Here is a 23761-nt window from a genome sequence, read left to right as displayed (position 1 = left end):
TTGTACAGATTTTCTGATTTGGTTTTCATGGGTGCTGTCATTTTTTGTGTCTGCTTTGGTCTTGGCTGCATGGTTGTTAGGGACATTGACATCCTGCCTAAGTAAAAATCTCACTTATTACACGGGGAAAGAATCCTGCTGTTATGTATCAGTGTAATGTCATGTTTTATGGTTGGTTTTGTTAAGTCCAAGTAATTCTTTTTCCTGCCTTTATGTTATTTCTGCTGGTTTCATTTGTAATTCCATAATTATGTTCTGCTGTTCCTTGTTTTCTGTGAGTGGAGCCCCAGGAGACGGGGCCACCCTGATGTCACTGCTCCTGTGCGCTGCCTCTGGCTATATAAGTGTGCAGAGAAGGCTCAGGAGCAGGGAATCATTCACTCATGATGGACTTTGTGAGCAGTGCTCTTTATTGTGGTTGGATTCTCAGATCATTCTTGCAGGATTCTGTTAATTAGATGTTGTTCTTCGGATTTATTTGCTTTAGGTAGCTTTTTGCCACTTTTTGCTCTGTTGAGCTTTTCTTGGTATTTTTCAATTTTTCTTAGGTAAATGCTCAATTTTATACAGGCCCTACAAGTTGCAGGTTTATGGTCATCCCTCCTCTTGCGGGGCTTACTGCTATATAATTCTAGTTGTTTTGCCAGCTCCCCATTTTGGCCCTGTTCCTGCTGACACTGTCAGGTAATATTACACGCCTGACCAAGTTCAGATGAGCCTCTGCTAGGCAAGCAGTTAGGATTCTGGCCTGCTCCCTTGCTTGTTTTTGGAGGCCTCATATTTCTTTTGCCTTGGTGAAGACTTCACATCACAACAAAATGACCTCTTCAAAGCTCGAAAGCTCTCTTGCTGAAGTTAATGTTACTTATTATAAATATAATTCTGTTTTGAAGGGCAGATTATAAAAAGTTAATGGTCACTGCTGAGAACCTCTGTATGGCATCCTCCTTAGTTAAAAGTATTAAAAGTATCCTTGAGGAGGGTGACATTTTTTTGATATTGAGGATCAGATTGTTTCTTCCAAGAAAATATGTTTTTTTTTTTTTGATACAACATAAACTCATCAAGATGTTTTATTAAAGCAGAACTGCTGTGTCTTCAAAAGCCACTAAATTCAAGTCCATTGCTGTCGCACCCAAGTCTGCTGTTTTTGCTGCCCCCCCCTGTTAAGCCACCCACTCATCTTTTCACAGCAGAGTTTTTTTTCTGCTCCCTTACTTGTTTTTGGAAGCCTCACACCCTTTTTACTTCAGTGAAGACTCCATCTCACAACATCTGCAGACAGACAAATGGCAGGCTTGTAGACTGTTTTGGGGAATATGTCAGAGGTGTTAGGATGGATGACATTTTCCAATAGCAAATTCCACTTACCTTGATCAGAGTTACATTGATTCAACTATTTGTACTTTATTAGTCCAAGTGAAAGACACCTTTCAATAAAAAATAAACAAAGCCAATCCCAGTCTTCAACTCGCTCCACAAAGGTGAATGCCTAACTTACCTTTCAATGGCGGTCCACTCTGACCTTCTAGTATTTCATCTTGTAAGCCTCTGTCCTTCCTTTCCCCAGTCCCTCTGTCTGACTGTCTCTCTCACTGTTATATCGGGCCGGTTTAGTCCATTGCAGGCACCTGCCTGATGGAGAATCAACAGTCAAAGCATTGTGCTAATCACTTTCTTGTTGATTTCCTGTGGAATTACCTTTTAACTTTCTCACATTTTTCTAACTGAATAATAAGACATCATTAGACATCAGCTTCTCACAACTCCATACTACGCATGATGGACCTCCTTCATCTTCACATTATCATCATCTGTTTTTTATTATACATGTTACAATTTCTTTTTCCAAGTGTTGTATCACACAACTAATTCCTCAAATCCGAAAGAACACCTCTATGCTTTGAAAAGCCTTCAAGCAGAAAATAAGCAAGTTTTGATCAGAAATAAAAAGTTCTTGTTCTCTGCACATGTTCACAGAATGTTTGTCTGCAGTTTCTCCATCCTAAATGCATCAAGGGGCTGTATCCTCATAGACAAAGGCTTGGAGAAGGCCCTCTACGTCTGCTCCTGCAATGGTGGAACCATTAGCTGCAGAGGTTACCTGAAAAGTAAGTCAGAGGTGTCTCTTATTCCTATTTGTCACATGTTGTCTGCCCGTCTGTCTGCACAGTAATACAAAGAGATGGACACCTGTGTGTGGTGAAGTGAGGAATGGAAATATAACGAAGGACTAATAGCAACAAGATAGGTGCCATTTTTTGTCTCGTTCTTTAATGACAAAAAGTATTCAATGACATCTCTCTTATTACTGACTCAGGTGGCGCTGCAGTCCTTGTCTTCCTGGACCTTTCCGCTGCCTTTGACAGTATTGACCATGAGATATTGCTGTTGCGGATTGAACATCTTGTTGGGCTTAAAGGGGCCGCTCTTAACTGGTTCAGGTCATATTTAACTGGTAGGCACTTTTCAGTGACTTTAAATTCCTCTTTTTCGTCTACTGCTCCTCTTAAATGTGGTGTTCCTCAGGGATCCATTTTGGGTCCCATTTTATTCTCTATAACCCTTCACCCTATTGGAGCTATTTTAAGGAAATGTAACATTTTTTTTTACTGCTATGCTGATGATACTCAGGTTTATATTCCCGTCTGCAACTCTGCAATAAATCAGCTGCACAACTGTCTTTCTGGACTAAGATCCTGGATGGCTAATAATTTTCTTGATCTGAATCAAAATAAAACAGAGATGCTTATAGTGGGTCCATCAATTAAAGCCCAAGTTGGTCTTGGACTTCTCGGCTCTTTCTCTGTCTTTTGCAAACCTCAAGTCCGCAGTCTTGGTGTTATCTTTGACAGTAACCTGTCTTGTGAGAAACAAGTAAATTCTGTAGTCAAGAGTTGCTTTTCCAGCTTCGTCTATCAGGTAAGATCAAGCCTCTTTTCATCTTCTAGGGATCTTGAGAAAGGCACTCATGCTTTTATCTTTTCTGTAACTCGCTGTATTCTGGGATTAGCAAGTCCTTGATACGCAGGTTACAGTTGGTCCAGAATGCTGCCGCTCGCTTTCTGGTTGGAGCAAGAAAGTCTGATTCTGTTTCTCCAATATTAGCTTCTTTACACTGGCTGCCTGTCAGTTTTTGAATTGATTTTAAAATCTTGTTGCTAGTTTTTAAATCTTTACGTGGGCTTGCTCCTGCCTATTTATCTGAATTGTGTGTTTTACACCAGCCATCTAGAGTGCTTAGATCTTCTGGTCAGTTGTCTCTTGTTGTCCCTCGTACCAAGTGTAAAACTAAGGGGACAGACAGGGCTTTGTCAGCTGCTGCTCCTCGCCTGTGGAACTCTTTACCTCATTACATAAAGGAGTCGTCTACAACTGAACTGTTCAAAACGAGATTAAAGACTTATTTCTATTCACTTGCATTCCATGACCTTCAGTAATACTGATGGTTTCCTCATTGTGAGTATGTAACATTACTTCTGTTTATTATTTATTTTATTTTATGTTCATTTATTTTATTTCTATTTATGTTATTCATGTTAATTGTATGTTTTTCTTTTATTCTATTATTGTAAAGCACTTTGGCCACAGCATTCCTATGTTGTTTTAAATGTGCTATATAAATAATATAATAAAATTGACATTGACAAATAAAATCCACAAAGTAAAATAGAGGAGTGGAAGATGTGCTCTAAAAATGAAGGAACAAACACTGGCAGATATTTAGAAGCAATGCCTTTACTTACGCTCCTGTAAGTCTTACTGTATGAAAATGGCTGTCATATCTACTCAGATTCATTTACATTCAGGATGAATGCTGACAACGGCATCCCCCTGTAATACCATTAAAAGTTCTGGGTAAAAGTGAAGTTTTAAAAAATGATCATAAATTCTTATTCAGTGCTCTCAATGGACCCATCCATCTGTTTACTGAAGTCATTTTTACCAGTGCAGGGTGACAGGCAGCTAGAACCACCAACACACACAAAGCAGCTGTCAAGCCAAAATATGATGGCAGTCATCATCAGAGGCCCACACTCACTCGCACTCCACACCTTAGAAGAGTTAATGTCACCACTCAGCTGGACTGTGGGAAGAAAGAAGAGGAAGCCCACTCATAGCCATCAAGATTCAAACAAAGGCCCAAGCAATTCCATTATTAGTCATGCAATGCTCCAAATGTCTCACTTGATGAATTTAGACCATCTTCCTGTTATCACAGTTCACTACTTACACTTCTCTGGATGAACGGAGTTAGACTAGAAAGGGGAATGAGAGCTGCTGGTGCCTCAGCAAATGATCTGCTCACTTACTGTACCTCAAGGGGACTGGAAGTGAACCAGACGAGGGCCACACACACACCCACCCAAAAGTGACACCAGAGGTCCCCAGCAAAGTCAGGGAAAGAAAAGGAGGACTGGAAGGCAGTTGATCTGTGGGTACTGCCATGAGCAGAACTCTGCAGTATACTGCTTCTGAGAAACTGCCCAAGTCTTCTAAAGAACAAGCCCGACTGTAATTTATATTTTAAAAGTTTTATTTCTGGGGAAAGGCAGCATTTCCAGAATAGCTGAAGTTAATGGAATGACACAAAGACTCATCTCTCATGGACACAATATAAAAACGGCAGTCATGGTTACATCTTTTTGGCTGACAACATCAGAGTACAAGATGCCTCATACTGACTATGGTTAGAAAAATGTAAGTAGCATCCAACTGAGTAATCTCAGTGCTGAATAAGCACATAAAGGCAGAAGGCACCACGTGAGCATACGGACCACAGAATTATATAACAGCAAGTGTGATATGAAACAACCGGGCAGGTGTCCATCACAGTAGAGGATACTAAATCGGACAGGTCATACTTACCATTTTTTTTATAATTTTCTGGAAGACGTGGTACTACTACACAAGCTTTCTTAATGAAATGTGTGTATATATATATATATATATATATATATATATATATATATATATATATATATATATATATATATATATATATACAGTATATATATGTCTGAAAATCCACAAAGGTAGCAAATGAATCACATATCTTAAAATAGTTTTTTATTCCTAAGGTTTCGATTCCTACCAATCATTATCAGAGGACAATGATTAGACTTACAGGAACCCAAGGCAATATATAGCAAATGAGGGGAGGACAGATGGATGTGGGGGGTGAGGATTGATGAGCTGGGCTTCGGAGGGTGTTAGTCATAAAGTCTTATTTATTATTTGCACGCTCTTCTTTTCAAGCCTGTATATCCTTGTAATATGGCAGCTGTTGGAATGACAAATAAAAGGCATATGTCTCTGTTGTATGCCATTTGGTATGGGACTCTTAAAAGCAGTGTTAATGTTTGTGATGTACCATCTGTTGGAATGACAGTGACATTGCACCCAGACAGACACACAGATACTTATCCTTTTATTAAGGTGGATATCTACCTTAATAAATTTATACTGTATATAAAAAAGGGGCTGCACAGTGGTAGCACTGCTCCCTCAGATTAAGGGATAATGTCCTGGGTCCTCTCTGCATGGAGTTCACATATACTCCCCTTGTCTGAGTGAGTTTTCTCCAGGTACTTAACACTCCAAAGCTATGCAGGTTAGGTGGACTGGTGATCCTCGTGTGTGTGTGTGTGTGTGTTTGCTCTGTGATGGACTGGTGCCCGGTCTGAGGTTTGTTCCTTTGTTCCTTCCTTGCACCTTATGCTACCTGGGATAGGCTCCAGCACCCTGTTCAGGACTAAGTGGGTTAGAAAATGACTGACTGACATATATACTGTAAAATAAATAATATATATATATATATATATCACGATAGATGTTCACACAAAAAAATATTATTCATGCCCATGTATTCAGACCAGGTTTACTGGAGGCTGAGCACAAGACTGGCACCCGTCCAGGATTTTGTACCAGTTCTTCACAGTTCACCCTAACATACACAGCACAGTCACTCACACAGGGATGAATTATATTAACATATCCATGTTTGGGATGTGGGAATAAATCCAGAAGACAATAAGAAAAAGAAGAAAAAAAAACACACTGACAGACATGGGAGGGAAGTCATGAAATACCCAGGTCAGCACTGGGACACGGTTTCTACAGTATTGTAATGCAGCACTGATTACCATTCTACCACTATAACTCAATGTACTGTATATTCTAAAATAGTCAGTGTGGATATTGGGAATGCCCTCAGGTTTAACTCTGAAACAGAAGAGGATACATCACTGACTTTCCAAGAGCAGCTTTCATTCATCAGCCAGTGTCAGCTCAACTAAAGAAGCAAAGTCCATGAGGCATGAGCATGTCAGCACTGCCCTCCTGTGTTCATGGCTTACCTTTGTAAAGTGCTGTAGTCTGAGTCTTCATCAAGCTGCAAGTCCTGTAGGAAGAAAAACAAGGTCAGTAAAGAGAAGCAGGATTTGTGTGTCCAGTGATGGGTGCCTAGAAGGGTCACCACAAGCAGACAAATCAGCCCACTAAAGGCCAAAGCATGGACTCCGTGAAGTACACCTCTTTGGCAGGGGACCAATAAGAGCCTGTGGGACAGCGTAGGCCATAGGTTCTTGAACTATGGGACGGGTTGCAGGGCATCTGCTTTTGAGTCGTACAGAGTTGTGACCCACCATTGTATTCAATGGGAGAGGGTGGAGAACAGTTTGCGAGGAGTCTGATCTGCTGCAGCAGCCATTTGCCCCTGCCCTGTGGGATGACTGTTGGCACTGAATCTCCAAAAGGGAAACCCGTTATGTCTGGAGAAATACCAAAACTACTCCACAGGACCTGGACAACTTGTCATCATTGAAAGGAACATAACGGCAGCTTTGCATTAGAAAATCCTTCAGGAGACTGCAGGCCGAGTGTCTGAGTGCCGAAGCACAAGTGGGTTCTGCAACCAGACGACGGCCAAAAACCCACAGCCAGGACTTGCAGCAGAATGTGCCGCCTCAGCCTCACCAAGACGACATCACAGCACGGGCCAACCGGACAGGGACAAGCAAGACGCCCTGTAAGCGTTTGCGCGGGCAGGAACAAACAACTGATAGATCATTTACGGTGAAAAGGAAAAGAGCTAACGAGGTGTTGGACTTACCGGCAGGCTGTTTCTGTATTCTCTGACTTACCGCCGTTAGTTTCAGCCAGAGACCAGGCGCACGTTACTTCAGGTCTACCCGCTGCTGTTTTAAACTTGACGCCGTGGCTTAGTGCAGTCACAGATGGCTGGGAATCCAGAAAGACAGCCAGGGGGAGTCCGGTTTGTGTATGAGTGGGTCTGTACTGTAGCGTTTTTCTTTCTTTATTAATAACCTTGAGGTTTGGAGGAATTATATTTGGTTATGCTTGATGGTAATTAGCTATGTTTATTTGTGTTTTGTTTCAGGCGTGCTATCCCCCCCCCCGCAGAACTTCAATGGTGCCTCCCAGTCTGAGAACCACAGAGTTGAGTCGTCTATACCAGTGGTCCGCAACCTTTTTGACACCAAGGACCGCTTTACTAGAAGCAAATTTTCTCACGGACCGGTGTGGGGGGATCGGGGGAAGGGGGTTGCCGAGCTGGGGTTTGTGGGTGTGGTTATGGGCGGGTTCGTAGGGCAGTTTTATACACAATTTACATTACATTTCTTTTATTATTATGTTATAATTTATTAACAGAAATTATACATCTTATCATAATGCAGAATCAGTGAGAGTCCTGAGCTTGTATTCCTGCAACCAGAAGATCCCATCTGGGGACGATGGAAGACAGTGACACACGAAGTGTGTTGCTTATGTTCAGTCTGCTCCGTAATCTCGTTTTGGTTGCTGTCACTGCAGAAAACGCTGCCTCAGGAGGACAGGATGTTGGAAATGGAAGCAGCTTCAAGAGCATTTTTCGCGTTATTTCAATCTTCTCCTGTCTACACGTTATGCTGACGAGAATTTTTCTCAGCATTTCCTTGCGATAATACACTTTCAGGGTGCGAATGATACCCAAATCCAATGGCTGAAGCTCGGCCGTGCAATCGGTTGGGAGGAATTCATCGCGAACATTATCTAAATGTGGAAGCATGTGGTGGGCAGCACAGTTATCAATCAGAAGACAAATCATCTTTTTCTTCTTCTTCTTATTGTGAGGTTTCTGGACTCTTTTGGGATCCCCCCACCCCCCCCCAACGGGAACGACACGCTGAAGTGCGTCCCGAAGCACAATTGCCGCGTCTGTAATATTGTTTGTGTTGTGTCCTGGTGCAAGGAGCATCATTTTTTTTTTTTCTTTCTTTCCCTTTTTTTCTTTTTCTTATGTGCATGTTGCTTTAATTTACTTTACCCTGGCAGCGCCTTGGACAGCAATGCAGGTCTTGTGTGAACCCGCCCCTAATGCGATTGATTCGCTGGACAATCACTGACAAGGTAGTTGGGGCCGGGTTGAGATAGGATTTAAGATGGCCGCTGCTGTTTGTTTGGGATGCTCGCTTGGGAGAAAGGTGTCCTGAACCACTGCGAAGGGACTAAACGTTTGGACTTTTTGTAAAGTGGTTTGCTGCTGGCTGCAAGGGCGACGTCGTCAGGACCTGAAGAGAGTGGACTACGGCGCGGTGGTCCAAGTCCGGAGGGAAAAGCGGCAGGGGCAGCGGCCACGGGATATTTGTCCCTTTTTCTCTTTGTGTCCAGGTACCCGATCGAGGCGAGTGAGCGAGAACACGGAGGCTGATCGGGTGATGCTGAGAGAGATTGGGAGTGGAACCAGGCTGACGGAATGGACGGCGGGTGGACCAGAATGGAGAGAGAGAGCGACTCCGACCCCTGTGATCCCCAGTCAGCCTAAAGGGAAGTGGCTAAGTTGAGAGTGTGTGCACTGGCCTTATGGCTGAGGAGGGGGGGGAATGAGGGTCTGAGGGTTTTTCTTTTGGCTCTTTGCCGTATAGGCCGTGATGTGGCGGAGGAGAGACGACGACGGCGGTGTGGGGCAGCAACAGTGATTGGCTGGTTGGAAAGATACCATTACTGGATTGCTGCAACTGGACACTGTTGTGGATTATAGGGAAGGTGTTCAGCATTGGAGAATCGGGACTTGTGAGAACTGGGGACATTGGGCGCTGCCAGGGGTTTTTGGTATTTTGTTATTTATTTTGGTTTAAGTGAGGGCCTCGTGGTGAGAGCGCGAAGGCCCAAGAATTAAGTTTGTCATTTATTTCTTAATGTTCAAGTATTGGGTTATTGTTTGTGGAGTTTAGTTATTTATCTTTTGTTTTTCCCCATCCCTTAATAGTATTCATAGTGTGCTGTGTTTCCCAGTGATAATTTAAGTGTTGTGGGTATAAGAACTGAGTGCTGTGTTTTCTTAGGGTGATATAACTCGAGTGCTGTGTGAAGAAGAATTGAGGGCTGTTTTGGTTATTTTGGACTGCTGTGTTCAGCACGGGTGGGTTGGAGGGGAGGCCCGGACCAAGGGGAGAAACTTACCATCTGGATCGAAATACTTGCTCATTCAATAAATGTGTATTTGAACTTGCCACTACGTGTGGGTGCGGGCCCTCTGTTTTGTTGTGGTCCCAAAGGGGGCGTAACAAACTTAAACGATAAACCAAAATAAATTGCTGTTGGGGTCTTTTACCCCCGGGCCACCACATTTGTCCAGCAACAGCAGCCTCAGTGTGTTGTCCCATTGACGGAGGTCCCAAGAGAGTTTAAAAACCTCAAATATTCTTGAATGAGTGCCGCATTAATAGGAATGTTTCTTGAACGAGCATCACTGAACCACATAAAAACGGCATCTTCAAATGCAGCAGTTCGCATACGTTGGCAACCCGAGATTTGTCCTTTTTTTGCATATAATAAAGACATGTGCATTGTATTTGTCATTCCAACAGTTGTACATCGCACACATTAACACTGTTATCGTTTTTTCGTGTCTGCCGTTTCTATAGGAGAGTGACAATGAGTTAAATTCCAATGGATGTTTTTCAAATGTTGACGAGCAATAAGCAAAAGGCATCGGTGAAAACAAAAATCGCAAAAAAAAAAAAAGTACGAGGAAAGTTTCAAGAAAGAAACAATTTTACAATGTTTCTGTTTGGGGATTCGTAGTAACGAGATTTCTATAGACTCGTGTCATGTGGGGAAACTGTCTGAAACATAAAACTACTTTGTTGTAATACTCTGTCACCGCGGTCTCTCCTCTCTCTGCCCGCCTAGCGTTCTGAAGTGTCCTCCGTGACGGGGCAGCCTTTTAGCTGTAGTCCTCCACTGAGCGAGTCTCCGCTGCCGGCAGTTCTCTCGCGGCCCTACTGTCCGACATCCGCGGACCGGGGGTTGGGGACCCCTGGTCTATACGATTCAGGACAGTTGTGGGGGTCTGTGCGATCGATCGTGCAAGTTTAGAGAGGAGGAGTCAGGAAGCCGGTGGGAAAGGAGTTGGTTGCTGTTATGGAGTAGCTTTAGGCTCAAAAAAGGCTCCTGAGATTTTTCTTTCTAATGAGTTGTATATACTGTATAGAATTGGCTGAAGCAGAGTGCAGTTTGTGTCGTGTGTTTTTTTTTTTTAAGGCTGCTAATAACTCTTTATGGACTGAATAAAAATCAGGTAGGTGTTTTTTCCCCCTCTGTCTTTAACATTTTTGTTTTGCCATCCCCTCAACAAGAATTGCTTTGCCTCAGGGCTGCATTTTTTGTACCATTTTTGTAAATCTGTTCACAGAGAATTGTGCGTCGTTTTTAAAGTAAGTTATTGTGGAATAAAAATGTACCTTTTTTTTTTTTTGGTAATCTGCACGTCTTGTGCCTCTCTTTATTACAGGTCTCGCCGTCTGCTCCAGTACACTGGATAGTTCAACAAAAAAAAACCAATTGAGAATTTTGGAGGGGCCAAATCAAAACCATTGAAGATGTGCTGGGGTCATGTCATGCCAACAATGTCACAGAGCTCAAACAGTCTGACCCGGGGGATTCAACGCTGGGAGCGACTGATTGAAAATGACTACTGATAGCGAGTAACCACTTTTTGGGTCCACACAAAATGTTGGGCATTACAAATGAAAAAAGAAGAAAACCTAAATAAGATTAGTAACCCACAATCTTGAACTCTATGACAATGGATAAATGAAGAGAGAAAAAAGTACCCACTTTTTATGTTATTAGTTCACTTAAAGTCCCTTCTTTCCAATGTTACATCTGACTGAAGATCGGACAACATTCACTGGAAAAAACCTAATTAACCCAAAAATCAAACGGCAGCTTCACCCCGAGCAGGACGAGGGCAGCCGTTGTGAGATTGGGAGGGCAGCCATTTTTTTTTTGTTGGTGTGGGGCTCCTTTTTATTTTATACACTGAATTGCTCCAGTCACAGATTCATGACCTTTTGTTTGTCATTTTCTATTGGGGGTTTACACTTATATTACAAACATTTTTATATTTAATTAAAACTCACCGTATAAATGGAGTCTAAATTGGGGTCATTCTCCAAAGCTTTGTTCTCCTGCAAAGGAAAGTTACAGCAGGTTTGATTATCTCAATTTAACTCAAATGTACAGCAAACTCTGAACTAATCTGAATGATGGATCTGTGGCTGGGATAGTTTTAGAAAAATAAACTGTGAAACAAGCACAATTATACCAGTTTAATCTGCAAATACACCCCACATTACGGGGTCCGCAGACACGGCACAAACCCACATCCACACTGGGGCCAGTTTAGGATCACCAGTTCATCCCAATGTGTATGAGTGGGCCCTGAGATGGACTGCTGTCCTACCAAGCTGTGGGCTCCATGTTAGCAAGATGCACCCTGGTCTTGAAATATGTTTAGAAATGCTGAAAGTCCATATAAAAATGAACAATGTTATGCAAATAACAAAGCAATATTTTACTAAACAGTATCTGGTGTTCTGAAGAACGCTGTGAAGTGTGCAGTTTTTCATTCCTCACAGGATCACGGTAGTCGGCAGCAGTAACGTGTGCGGTGGCCCCGATTTTCACTTTTTTTCTTTTTTCCTTCCTAGTTCGTAACTTTTAAAAGGATATGAGAATCCCAGCAGAACCACCTACTGGGTTGTTACATTAAGAAACAAAGCAGACTGTGTTGCACTCCTAAAAATGACCGATTCTATGGCACTTGACTGGGTTGTGTGGCTCCTCGTAGCTCCATTGCTTGACAAAGCACCATTTCATTCTGGAAGAGTTCTTAGCACAGGAAGATGGTTCTTTGTGCTTTGAAAAAACTTTCATAATATGTAGAAAAAACTGAAATCTTTAATGTGGGGTGGGCTCCCTAGCAGGACACAGAGGAAGAAAACCTGGAATTGGCCTGTGTTGTTGTATGCAGCGAGAGTCCTTTGGCAAACAGGAGCCAGTGGCGTTTCAAAAAATAAGTGCAGCCTGTTACAGATCTTAATAAATGATATGTGGATGGGTCTTTTTGGACCCAAAATTGGTTCCTCCATGGCGTAGAGTGACTGAAATCGGTGTATTGTTCTAACTTAATTTAAATAAAATGTGTCACATGTCTAGTGACAGTTGGTCTCTTTCAGGGAACACTTTGAAAGGTGCATGAGGGAAGGATTTGGATGTAACACAATAACCGATCTGTTTTTCTCTTATAGCCTAAGACCTGAAGAAAAAAAACGGGATGAAAAGCAATGACCCCATCTGTGACTGAGCCTTTTCCAAATTTCTCAGGACAACAGAAAGTCCTCATTGTTTATGGGATCAATGCAGAGGATAGTGTGCTGGTGTTGCCCTACATAGACGCGAGAACGAGCCCATTTCACAGGGATACTGGCACCCCAACTCTTCACACAGTTATTTGTTTGTTTGTTTGTCAGACTAACTGTATAAGCTCTGGTTTTGCTCATTCCAGAGGACACCATGGCTAATACTGTAAGGGTAAAGACCGGTAAGTCTAAGGCTGCTTGCACAGCTCACCTGTTCTGCTTTGATGCAGAGGTCCTGCTGAAGTGCTCAGGACAAAGACCCCCAAACTCCTACCCTCGTCTCAACAAAAAGACAAGAGCAGGATTATTTTGGGGATTCATGCATTTTGTCACACTTTAAGGTGACACAAAGTCACAAAGACTAAAATAAGTCCTCTATCCTTTTGTAACGTAGGGCCCGCAGATAAGGAGGTACAGAAAGCTGGAAGGACACCAGCTAATTTGTAGGTGAAAAAGATTTAATTGGAGAAAAGACTGACCTTTTTTATGGATGCCTGAGGACAACAGCAGGAGCAATCTGAACAAATGCTCTTAGGTCAGGATGCAATACAAGAGAAGCCGTGGGAGCCTGACCTTCACTTGGGGAGAGAATGAGACAATGGAGAGGACCTCTAAGCTGATTGGGGCCTTCATCTTTGAGAGGTGAGCTCAGCCAGGAGATCAGAGAACCTCCAGGCTGATAGTTGGCACACAGTCCGAAGTGTCATATGCAAGGCCCAAGTATCCAAGTCTGCTGGTCTGTGCTGTCCACCTGCTTTTTTGGTTCTAGCCAACCGAAACTGGCAAAAAGGAGATGTGTGCAACCACCAAGACATTAATAACTAAACTAGAGTTCAAGAAACTGGAATAAGAGTCGACATCTAAGGCTCAGAGAAACAGATGTCAAAAACCAGAGAGCAGGACCACAAGCAAAATCGAAACAAGGTGTGTTCACGTGAAGAAGTGTGGTCAGCAAAGTAGAGATGATGAAACCTTTAAAAGAAAATCGAGAAGTAGAAGGTAACGAAATGTGAACTAGAATACCAAGAAGACACAAAGGGCTCAGAGTGCACATCTGAAGTTGTTGGAGGGCTGCAGGTCTTCTTTCCCTTCACTTTTTTGTTTAGTAACCGATTACTGCTGCTAGCAGAGTCTACGTCTTCTGTATTTAAGTGACCCGATTATTTATGATTCAGATTCTTTAACTATGTCCAGCAACCAAACAATACTGAAATGCAAAGTAGGCCAACAGATGATCCCATTATACAACCATTTATTTTAATAAATTCTTTGAAAAGAACAAAAGTGAAGATCTCAAAAATATAGATCTGTTCTGGGCCACAGATCATGTTAATGGTGCTCTCAGTCAAAATGACACAAACTGTTTTGGAAGAATCTGCTGTGGCAGAATGAGAGCGCTATCAAGCCATACAATCAAATAATTTGTCACATTAACACTGAGGGAAAAAAGGCTTCTAATTAAGAAACTGGTTACTGCAAAAATAGTGGCCTTTCAGGGCACGTGCTTTAGACCCCCGAGTTAGCTGGTCATCAGTTGGTATGCTAAGAGAAAAGAAACAATTAAGAGCCGTGAATCTTAAAAAGCAACTCAATTACCGAAAGGCCAAAGATGTCTGATCCATTATCAGCAGTAACTGGTCACTAATTAAGAAAGTGGCAGAAATGAAAAGGCCCCCCAGGGTCAGAGTCTGACACCCCTGCTGTAACGGCTGTCATCTCCCATATGGGTTTGCTGTCTGAGCTGTGAAGGACCTGAGATCCAAAAATGAAAAAGGAAGAAAGACACATGGACAGAGCAAAACATGCTAAAGTGACATGGGAAAGAAGAAGAACGTCTGCATATCAAGATAAACGGCTGGTAGCTTCCACGTTCAGAGTTAACAGGAAGACAAGTGGCGTACGGGGTGACTTGTCAACATCGCTCACCTGTTGCCGCTCAGAGGCCATATTCTCATACACGCGTGGTGCTCTTGTCCCTGCAGGTGGTTCTGGAGAAACTGAAAAGGCATTAAGTTAAGTTTTGCACTTCTTTAGGTGCCAAGTGTACAGATAAAGTGACAAAGAGAGACTGGCATTAGGAGGTTACAGGACTGGCACCCCGGGGGCACTGGAGTGTACTTTGATTAGAAGCCCCCTTGTCTAAAACAGAGCAGCCTGTGATGTGATGTGCCCAAGGAATTAGAGAATCTCTAAGCTCACTCATGGCCTGCCGCTGCGGGACGCTGTGGTGTCAGTCAGGTGAAGGAGTGAGCCAACATATAAATTCTGGTTTGCTGCATATTATTATCTATAAAGTATTATGGTGATCTTTAATTCGTAGCAATCTACGCCTCAAAGGACCCTGCCAGAAACTGTCAACAAGATTCATATCCTGCATATTTTTATGGCCTTTATATCAGGGTCATCAGTTTAAGATCAGCCTGTTACTGGTACGGCACAGATTGTACACAACTGCTCTTTTCACATCCAGCACTTCCTCTTTAGAACATTTGAACAATTGTAAAGAGAACAGGCCATTCAGCCCAACAAGCTATTCACACAGAAATGACATCAAGTTCAGCTTTGAGGGTCTCTAAAGTCCTAATCTCCGCCGCTCTACTTTGTAATTGTTTCTGTGTGCCTGTGGCTCTTTGTGTGAAGATACAACTTTCATAAGGTGTAGGGCGTCCTGCCACATTGTGAAGTCTGTCTGTAGACATCATGGACTCTGTATGAAGGGAGCCTGGCTGCACTATAAAATGGCGACAGTTGTTGCTCTCTTTGCAGCAATGCATGCCTTTAATGTTTTAGAGGTCTTCTCACTGCATTTTTGGTCATTCATTGGTAAAGGGATGTCTCTCTGATGATTTGACCCAAGAAGACTTGGAAATATGGAAGACATTCACTTATTTCTACAACTGGAGCCCTGACTAATTAAATGGCGTGCTCAGGGTGATTGACCTCTTAGCCACTAGGCAATGCTAGAGTTCTTAAATGAAAATATCTGCCCCTCTTACTTCACCACATTAGTATCTTCATCTCAGACCCTGAGCAGTTCTTGAAAGCCTAAAATGTTAGCAATTTTCAGCCTAATCTCTCACTTACCTTTTCTGTCAAAAGTTCTTGACGGTGCTGTAACCTCCCAACTCGCCAGTTACTTAACTTCTTATAAATTACAGCACAACTATGAAACCGCTCTGCTTCAGGTAAGTAATGATTTGCTCATGGCAGCAGACTCCACAAACCTGCATATTAATTCTGTTAGATCTCAGTGCAGCTTTTGACACTCAGGTCAGACATGACATTCTACTGTACTGTAATGGAGAACATGCTGGGTATCTCTGGCACTGCCCTCCAGTGGTTTATGTCCCCTCTGATTGACAGGCAGGAGTTTGTTAGTCTTGGCACCAGCAGGTCCAGCTCAGTGCCGGTCACACAAGGAGTCCCTCAGAGCTCTGTCCTCGGCCCTCTGCTCTTCTGTATCTATATGCTTCCCCTTGGCCATATCATTCATAGCTATTTCAATGTTCAAAGTGAAACTTCATTCAGAGCTTTCTCACCTTCCCTCAGTGAAATTAAAATCTGGATGGAGCAGAACTCTTTACAATTAAATTGCAACAAAACTGAACTGCAAATCGGCCCTAAAAACACAACTTACGAAAATGAGCTCCTTCTCAGTGATCTCACCAGACCTTCTTCTAATGCAAGATATCTTGGTGTCACTTTTGATTCCTTCCTTCTTACTCCACTCACATACACCATATTAAGAAACTTTCTTACTTCCACCTCTGTAAAATATCCCGTGTTCGCTCTTTCCTCTCCTTTCCTAATGCTTTTATCACATCCCGCAACGATTATTGTAACTCGCTGCTGGCAGGTGCCCCTTCAAATCTTAAATCACAGCTCCAGTTAATTCAAACCTCTGCTGCAAGAGTCCTTACACGGATCAGCAACAGCGAGCACATCACACCCATCCTGCTTTGCCTTCACTGGCTCCCTGTGTCTTACAGGATCGAATATAAAATTCTACTAATAACCTACAAAGTTTTAAATGGCCTCACACTGGAGTACATCAGGGATCTTCTCCATGTCTATGCTCCTGTTCACCCACTAAGGTCCTCTGATTCTGGCAATCATGTTGTGCCCTTCACTAACCTGCACTCTATGGGTGACAAGGCCTACAGCTTTATAGCGCCACGACTTTGGAACGACCTCCCAAAATGAACAAGATCAGCTGACTCCATTCGTTCTTTTCAAAAACGACTTAAAACTCCTCTGTTCAGGAAGGCGTTTATCTTAACCTGACACTCGGCCCCTTCTTTCAGTTCACCCCTCTGTCCAGATGCTCAGGATGATGTGTGTGTGTGTGTGTGTTATATCACAAATGATGTGATTTGTTTCAGGCATTTCTTTTAGTATTAAATTTAATATTATACTCTGGCTTAGCCTTTCTTTTATTCTATTTAATGATCATGTATATCCTGTGTTTATTTGGTTAGTTTATGCAGAAACTATTTGCATCATTTTAAGTGCCGTGACCATGAGGAAGGCACTATATAAATAAAACAGATTATTATTGCTATTAAAATGTCTAACAGACAGCCTCCTGAGCCATACTGTAAGTCAAATTCTCTAAGCTGACTTAGAGGAGCTGAGAGTGCATGCCATGCATGTTATTAGATTTCTATTAAAAATTGGACATCCATTTTGTAAAACATTTCTCTGGTTAGCTGATTGCTTATATGTTATTCTGAATCACACAAATTCCTTTTTTATATTTTGCTCTCCCAGGATCAGTGGAATCAAAGCCTGAATGAGAAGAGGATGTGTCTTCACCCTCAATGACACACTTAAAGACAGTCTCCATGGAGTAGCCAGACCATCCAAACCCACCAGTCATTTACTCCAGGAACGCATGGCAGCCCAGAGTTCAGTGACAATTGCTGTCAGTTTCCGCCTGTCGTACTGGAGGTATTTACACTTGATTTTTTTGTGGCTGGAGCTGGCCTGGTTTTCTGTCTTGAGTGTCTCTTGAGCTGCTTTACACTTGCTAAGTGATGCTTCTGCTAGGCTTTATGTAATGAATCTAAAAACATAAATGACGAACGTAAGACACAGAGTACGGCACAGTCTGCATGGATGCCAAGTTCTAATTTTGCTATTCTAAATGAAGGGAAGTTCAACTTGACATGCTGGTGTATCAAAGCAGTTTGATAACAGCCTGTGGAATCAAACATTAAAAGTCACAGAAATAAGACAGAGCTGTACTTACCATGATTGTTCACACTGCTGCTGCTAGGAAGGTACCGCTTGAAATTCAGGGGGTCCCAGCTACACACAGAAGACAGACAGAGGGCTTCTTTACATGCGCGTCTGTGGTCAAATGTGCAATAACTGCTAATGCACTCACTATGTGACCAGAACTGCCACCACACTTGCCGTCCATCAGTTTCTCAGACGTACTGTAAGTAAGGGAACTGAACAACAACATCATGTCTGCCATTCCAGCTAATCGAACAGAGCCGGCCGTCTTACACGGAGCAATTCTTCAATCCAGCCAAGTTCTCAGTCAGAGGCTGCGTGATTGTTACATAAACTCAAGCCTTTCCTCATATTGCTATATGAAGGCATTGCATGTTATTACTCGAAGTGCGCATTTTGCACTGCGCTGTTTCATTTCTCCTGGACCTCACTAAAGTCAGCACTGAAGTGTTTCACTACTTTCAGTATTTTCCTCAGGGCTTTAATGCCGTGGAATATCCCTAAGGAATGTGAGGGCAGACTTTAAACTGCCAGTAAAACTGAGCTGTGCTCCAATTGTACAACACAATGCACTGACGGCTACTGCAGGACTGGCCCATAAGGACAGTACTGCAAAAATCAATAATAAAGAGGACTGTTTCATTTCTGTTAGGTACAATGCCCAGAGGGGACTGGACTCATGGTCTGCAGATTTTATTTTTTTCTCCAGCCGTCTGGAGTTTTTTTTTTTTGTTTTTTCTGTCCACCCTGGCCATTGGACCTTACTCTTATTCTATGTTAATTAATGTTGACTTATTTTATTTTCTTACTGTGTCTTGTATTTTTCTATTCTTCATTATGTAAAGCACTTTGAGCTCCTGTTTGTATGAAAATGTGCTATATAAATAAATGTTGTTGTACTCTGTCTGGAAAGGCACTATATAAAACAAGGGGTGTGGGTGCCATTAGCAAATACTTCTTTAATGTACCTGGAAATCACCAAACGTCATTACACAGGGAAGCCGTTGCTGTTACCAAGCGAACTGAACATCACACTAAACACACCAAATTATAAAAAGAGAGAAGAAGAAGAAGAAGGGGATCAAGTAGAACAAACACAACTGGTAAAGATGAGCAGAAATGTTACTTTGAAATAAGAACAAAGAGGGAAAGAAAATAAAAAAATCACCTTGAAGTCAGCAGCACACATGAGACGTACACTTTATTACGATTGCAGGGTTTTAACATGTGCTGCGATTGCCTTTGCTCTTATCTCTAAATTTGATTTGGATATCGAGATTCTGATTAGTTTTTATCATTAAGTTTTAATGTTTTGACGCCGCCATTTCTGCTTTTTATTTTCCTGTCATGGGCGCTGCTATTTTCAATGCTTTTTTGCAGGCCTCGGCGCCCCTTTGCTATTATTTGGCAGCCAGAAATCTCACACCAGAAGTCAACAGTGCAGGAGTACTTAAGACGGCCTTGTCTGTGGCAGTCAGTCCAACAACACTTAAGGAGTCTGTGAGGTTTGGTTTATGTGCTGGGTTTTGGCGCATTGACACAACTGAACGTCTGGTTTCCACCCTGCTCTGTTGTCTTGTTCATCTCCCGATTCCTTTTTCTGTGCTTCCAAAGTTTATCCGCCTTAGTTAAGAAAACAACAAGCAGTTAGGCTTTATGCCGCCGTGTTGGTTTCCTTTTGCACCTTTGCCATTTGACCATTCAGTTTAACCTCCTTAGCGTTAGTCCTGAGTGGCACTTGAGCAACGGTGTAGACGCGTCTCACGTAAGACCTGAGGATTACTGGGGCAGTAAAAGTGCCAAGCGTTACACAGGCATCGGTGCAGACGTGCCTAGCGTAAGCGTCAGGCCAGCGCGTTCCCTGGGCATCGATGGAGACGCGTCTCCTCCTAGCCTCATAATGGTGGCCCGTAAGAAACGCCTCTCATCGGCTCTGATGCCAAAGTGAATCTGAGCTCAGGCAGTGAAACTGAAAGTGTGCTCTTCATATTATTATCGTTATTATTATTATTATTGGTATCATTATTATACTTTCTACACTTCCGACTTTGTACTTTTATTGTTTTGAATGTTTTACAGTAGAAAGATGAGATTTAATAACATTTTTACATGTTTTTTTGAGAAAAAAATGTGATGCTAAGGAGGCTACGCCTTTTTTTCAATATTTAAATTTTGGTTAGTATTTTGTTTGGGCTTTTTTTTTTTTTGCTGTTTTCATTTTGGACCTTGGAGTTTGTAATAGTTCATTAATGAGTTAATATCACAAGCCATAAAGTTTTCTTTGAAATCCCATCATGAAACCCTTTGCACGCTTTGAGTCTTCAAGCTAAGCTGAGTGTGTATTTGGTGTGCCGCCATAATTTGTCCTGCTAAGACAGACCATAGGGTCTTTGATCTTCTAAAGTATTTCACCCTTGGGGAATTTTATTTAGTGACCACACATGCGCTTTGGTAGAGATGTACCCCTAAGAGGGAATTACTCCAAGTTGGCACAGGTAACAATTTGGTTTGGGGCCAAACGTATTTAGTGACCACACCTGGGGCCTCATGTATAAACGGTGTGTACGCACAGAAATGTTGCGTAAGAACTTTTCCACGTTCAAATCGCGATGCATAAAACCTACACTTGGCGTAAAGCCACGCACTTTTCCATGGTACCTCATGCCTTGTCGTACGCAAGTTCTCCGCTCGGTTTTGCAGACTGGCAGAGAATACATATGATGACGATATAATTTTTAAGATGAAATGCAGCTAAATATGTTTATTATATTATACAGCTAAAATTTAACTTCATTTAAATAATCTATATTCTTCACTGGGACTGGCGTGAAGGATAGAATAATTAAACACGTACTACGAAGATAGTTCAATGTTCCTTAAACGTTTTGAAGAATCGGCGCTCTAAGCTTACAGATGGCTTAACGTCTATTACAGAGCTGATTGTGTGGCGATCGGTTATTGGAGAAAGAAAAGCACTGACTGCAGGGGCGGCCACGCCAATATATACTGAATATAAAACAGAAAGAGAAAACAACAACACAGCTAAAAACACATCGACAAATTTCGACAAAAGTTAAAACGATTGTGTCGTGAGCACGAGGCGGCTATGCAGTGTCCACAACGGACGTGGTCATCCACCGTGCATAATATACCATATTGACATTGGCGGGCGAACGAGCCATCAATTCTTTCTCTGCCTAGAGCCGCCCCAGAGTACTGCTGCAATAAATAATTTCATCGAAGGTCGCACACAATCACTGCGCAGTGAAACCCATGTTTAATAACGTGCTTTAGCTCCTATCATCATGAAAATGATATCACGTATACATCTCAGTATTTTAGTTATTCAGAGAGATGTAATATCACGAATGTAATGGACTTTGTGTCCAGTTGGAGGAAGAGAGCCGGTTTAAGAAGCAAGTAGTGATTCACACACAGAGCACATAGAAGATCAAATACAAAACAAAGCATTTAACGTGCTACTTTAATTACGATGTGATTTGAGAAACTGGTTAATTAAACGATTTTAAGATGAAGTTTATGATGTTCTACTTTAATGACAAAATAAACTACGTGATTAAAGTGGAAATGTCGAGATTGAAGTTGACATTTCGTGCTTTTCCCCCACCGTGTGCCTTTTTTCTCTGTACCCTAATAAGCTTTCATATGACACTCAGACGGTGGGCTTACAACTCGGCTTTTCACGGCAACTTTGATATGTGACTTCTTTTTTATTTCCGGCACTGTGCGATTTTGTGAATGTGAGCTTTCAAGTTTCTCCAACACGCTATGTCACTCGATCAACTTCCTTTTGTTGATTATACCACGGTTTATTTGAACAAATACTATGTTTTTCCTTTGCCTCCACTTGGTATTCGCTGAAATTCTTATATTTTCCCCGTGCTTTTCCCATTGGCTTTTCACAGAAGGCTGAGATTAAGGGCGATTTATATTGATTTGCATATTCAAAGAGGCGTAATTCTGGGAGAAGTTGGGGCGTTACATAATGCGCGTGCACGAGCGTTAGTTTTCACGCGGATCGGGATTTATGTAGCGGAAGAATGTGGAAGTTGGAGTACGCACAGATTCCTGCATCTGGATTTTTCTGTGCGTAAGCACATTTTGGCTTTTGTGCTTACGTCATGTTATAGTGCGAAGTCTACGCACGGCGTTATACATGAGGCCCCTGATCTTTACTCCAGCCTGGTCAGTGCCGGGTACCCCTTCTTGAATAAAAAACAGGAAAAAGACTGAGACAGGTGACGCCAAAGGGCTTCAGTGCAGAGACAAAGGTGACAGAAGGAAACGACACTCACCTGATGAGCTTTATAATAAAATAGATGCCAACTGAACCAAGCATCCCACCTAAAAATGAACCAATCATGATTCCTGCTACTCGTCCTGCATTGTTAGATGGCTGAGTTGGGGGAGGTTCTAAGAACAATAAAAAAAAATAAAACTAATATCATCACAAACTCTTAAGTTTCCAATTATTAAGTAGTAATCTGTTTTGTAAATAGGCACACCGCAGACGTTATATGGTGAACGTGATGCCAGGCTTTCTTAAAAGGTGTTTGCTGTTATGCTGGTACACCAATCAACCACAACACTAAAACCACCTGCCTAATATTGGTGGACCCCCCCTTTGACATTGAACCTTTTGATGATGATTTTCTTGCAATTTACTTCATAGATGAAATTATTAGAATGATTAAAACAGTAAATTATGAACCAGACAAAACAACAACAGTTGATAAATTGAGGAAACTGAAATGCATTTCAAATCCGTGTTAAGCAAACATAGCACGGGGGAAACTACGCATGCAGGACCCCATTCTGTCCCACGTGTTACGTACTTTCATTAAGTTAATGCCTGTTAACTCACTGGTCACGTTTAGCTGGACCACCCCGCTCAGCGTCTTCGTATTGACGGAGATCGTCACATTGTACTCCCCCGAGTCGTCGACAGTCAGGCTGTGCAGAAGTAGAGACCCCGTGTTGGTGTCGAGGACCACTCTTCCTGTATACCCTGCTTGGTAAAATGTGATGTTCGGGCCCTTCCATAAAAGCAGCACCTTAGAGTTAACAGCCCACGTTCCCCCTTCTGCCACGGACGGGGGATTGAATGAAACATTCAGTGTCACTTTGCCACCAACAAAGCCGATTACGGGACTTTTGGGAGTAATCAGGGTGACCGAGGAGTTACCTGCAGAAGGCAGAAAGAGACACCAAAGAGAGTCGTATTGCGTTTTTAATTATTTACCCGAAAAGTACTGCTGGCCACACCACAGATTCCCGGCACTTATGGATGAGCCCCCGGCGGATTCCCCCCTACCTGTTACGATAGTGAGAAAGAGCGTTGCGTTGGCGGTCAGCATCGTCGCAGACAGGCAGGATGAAAGAAACACAAAAGGGCGGAGAAAAACAGCCACCTGCTTTATAGACAGGGGGTTGTGGACACCTCGCCACCTGCACGGTTAGCTTCCTCTTTTGTTCTTTGGTAAAGTGATGCCCAGAATAACCATGGCATAGACGGCCCGCCTGCACTGTGCGGTCTGTGGTCTCTGCTTCAGGTGGACTCTGGTCCGGGCGGCTCGTGTTGTGCGCTGAAACAGAAGTCACTCTTTGACTCTGCCGTCGGCGCTCCTATGAATAAGTGGAGTTGAAATGCTGTACAAGCGTGTCTGTGTGCGTGCGTGTGTGTGTGTATGCTTGGGGATGTCCATATGTATAGGGTGGCCCAGATCGAATTATGCAATTTCATTAACGCTATAACTTATTAAGTTTATTACTGTACATAGAAACTCACC

The 23761-nt window shown here is 42.5% G+C and overlaps 1 protein-coding gene across 2 annotated transcripts; it reads right to left on the bottom strand.

Moving 5' to 3' along the window:
* Positions 1–1825: 1825 nt before the first annotated feature.
* Positions 1826–23340, bottom strand: LOC120541466. 2 transcript variants are annotated; one of them, XM_039773124.1, is made up of 8 exons: positions 23287–23340; positions 22837–23157; positions 22268–22385; positions 17962–18020; positions 14637–14707; positions 11430–11477; positions 6360–6403; positions 1826–2104 (listed from the first exon to the last, which is right to left on the bottom strand). In XM_039773124.1, exons 1-8 carry the CDS (start codon positions 23327–23329, stop codon positions 2101–2103), a joined length of 708 nt encoding a protein of 235 aa, XP_039629058.1. In that variant the 5' UTR covers positions 23330–23340; the 3' UTR covers positions 1826–2100. The 2 variants fall into 2 exon arrangements, with proteins under 2 accessions (XP_039629058.1, XP_039629057.1); XM_039773123.1 differs by lacking the exons at positions 1826–2104; positions 6360–6403 and adding an exon at positions 10534–10821.
* Positions 23341–23761: the final 421 nt, after the last annotated feature.

This window comes from Polypterus senegalus, chromosome 12, assembly GCF_016835505.1.
Source record: "Polypterus senegalus isolate Bchr_013 chromosome 12, ASM1683550v1, whole genome shotgun sequence".
NCBI classification, from domain to species: Eukaryota; Metazoa; Chordata; class Cladistia; order Polypteriformes; family Polypteridae; genus Polypterus; species Polypterus senegalus.
This window is presented reverse-complemented; position numbering and strand designations above follow the sequence as displayed.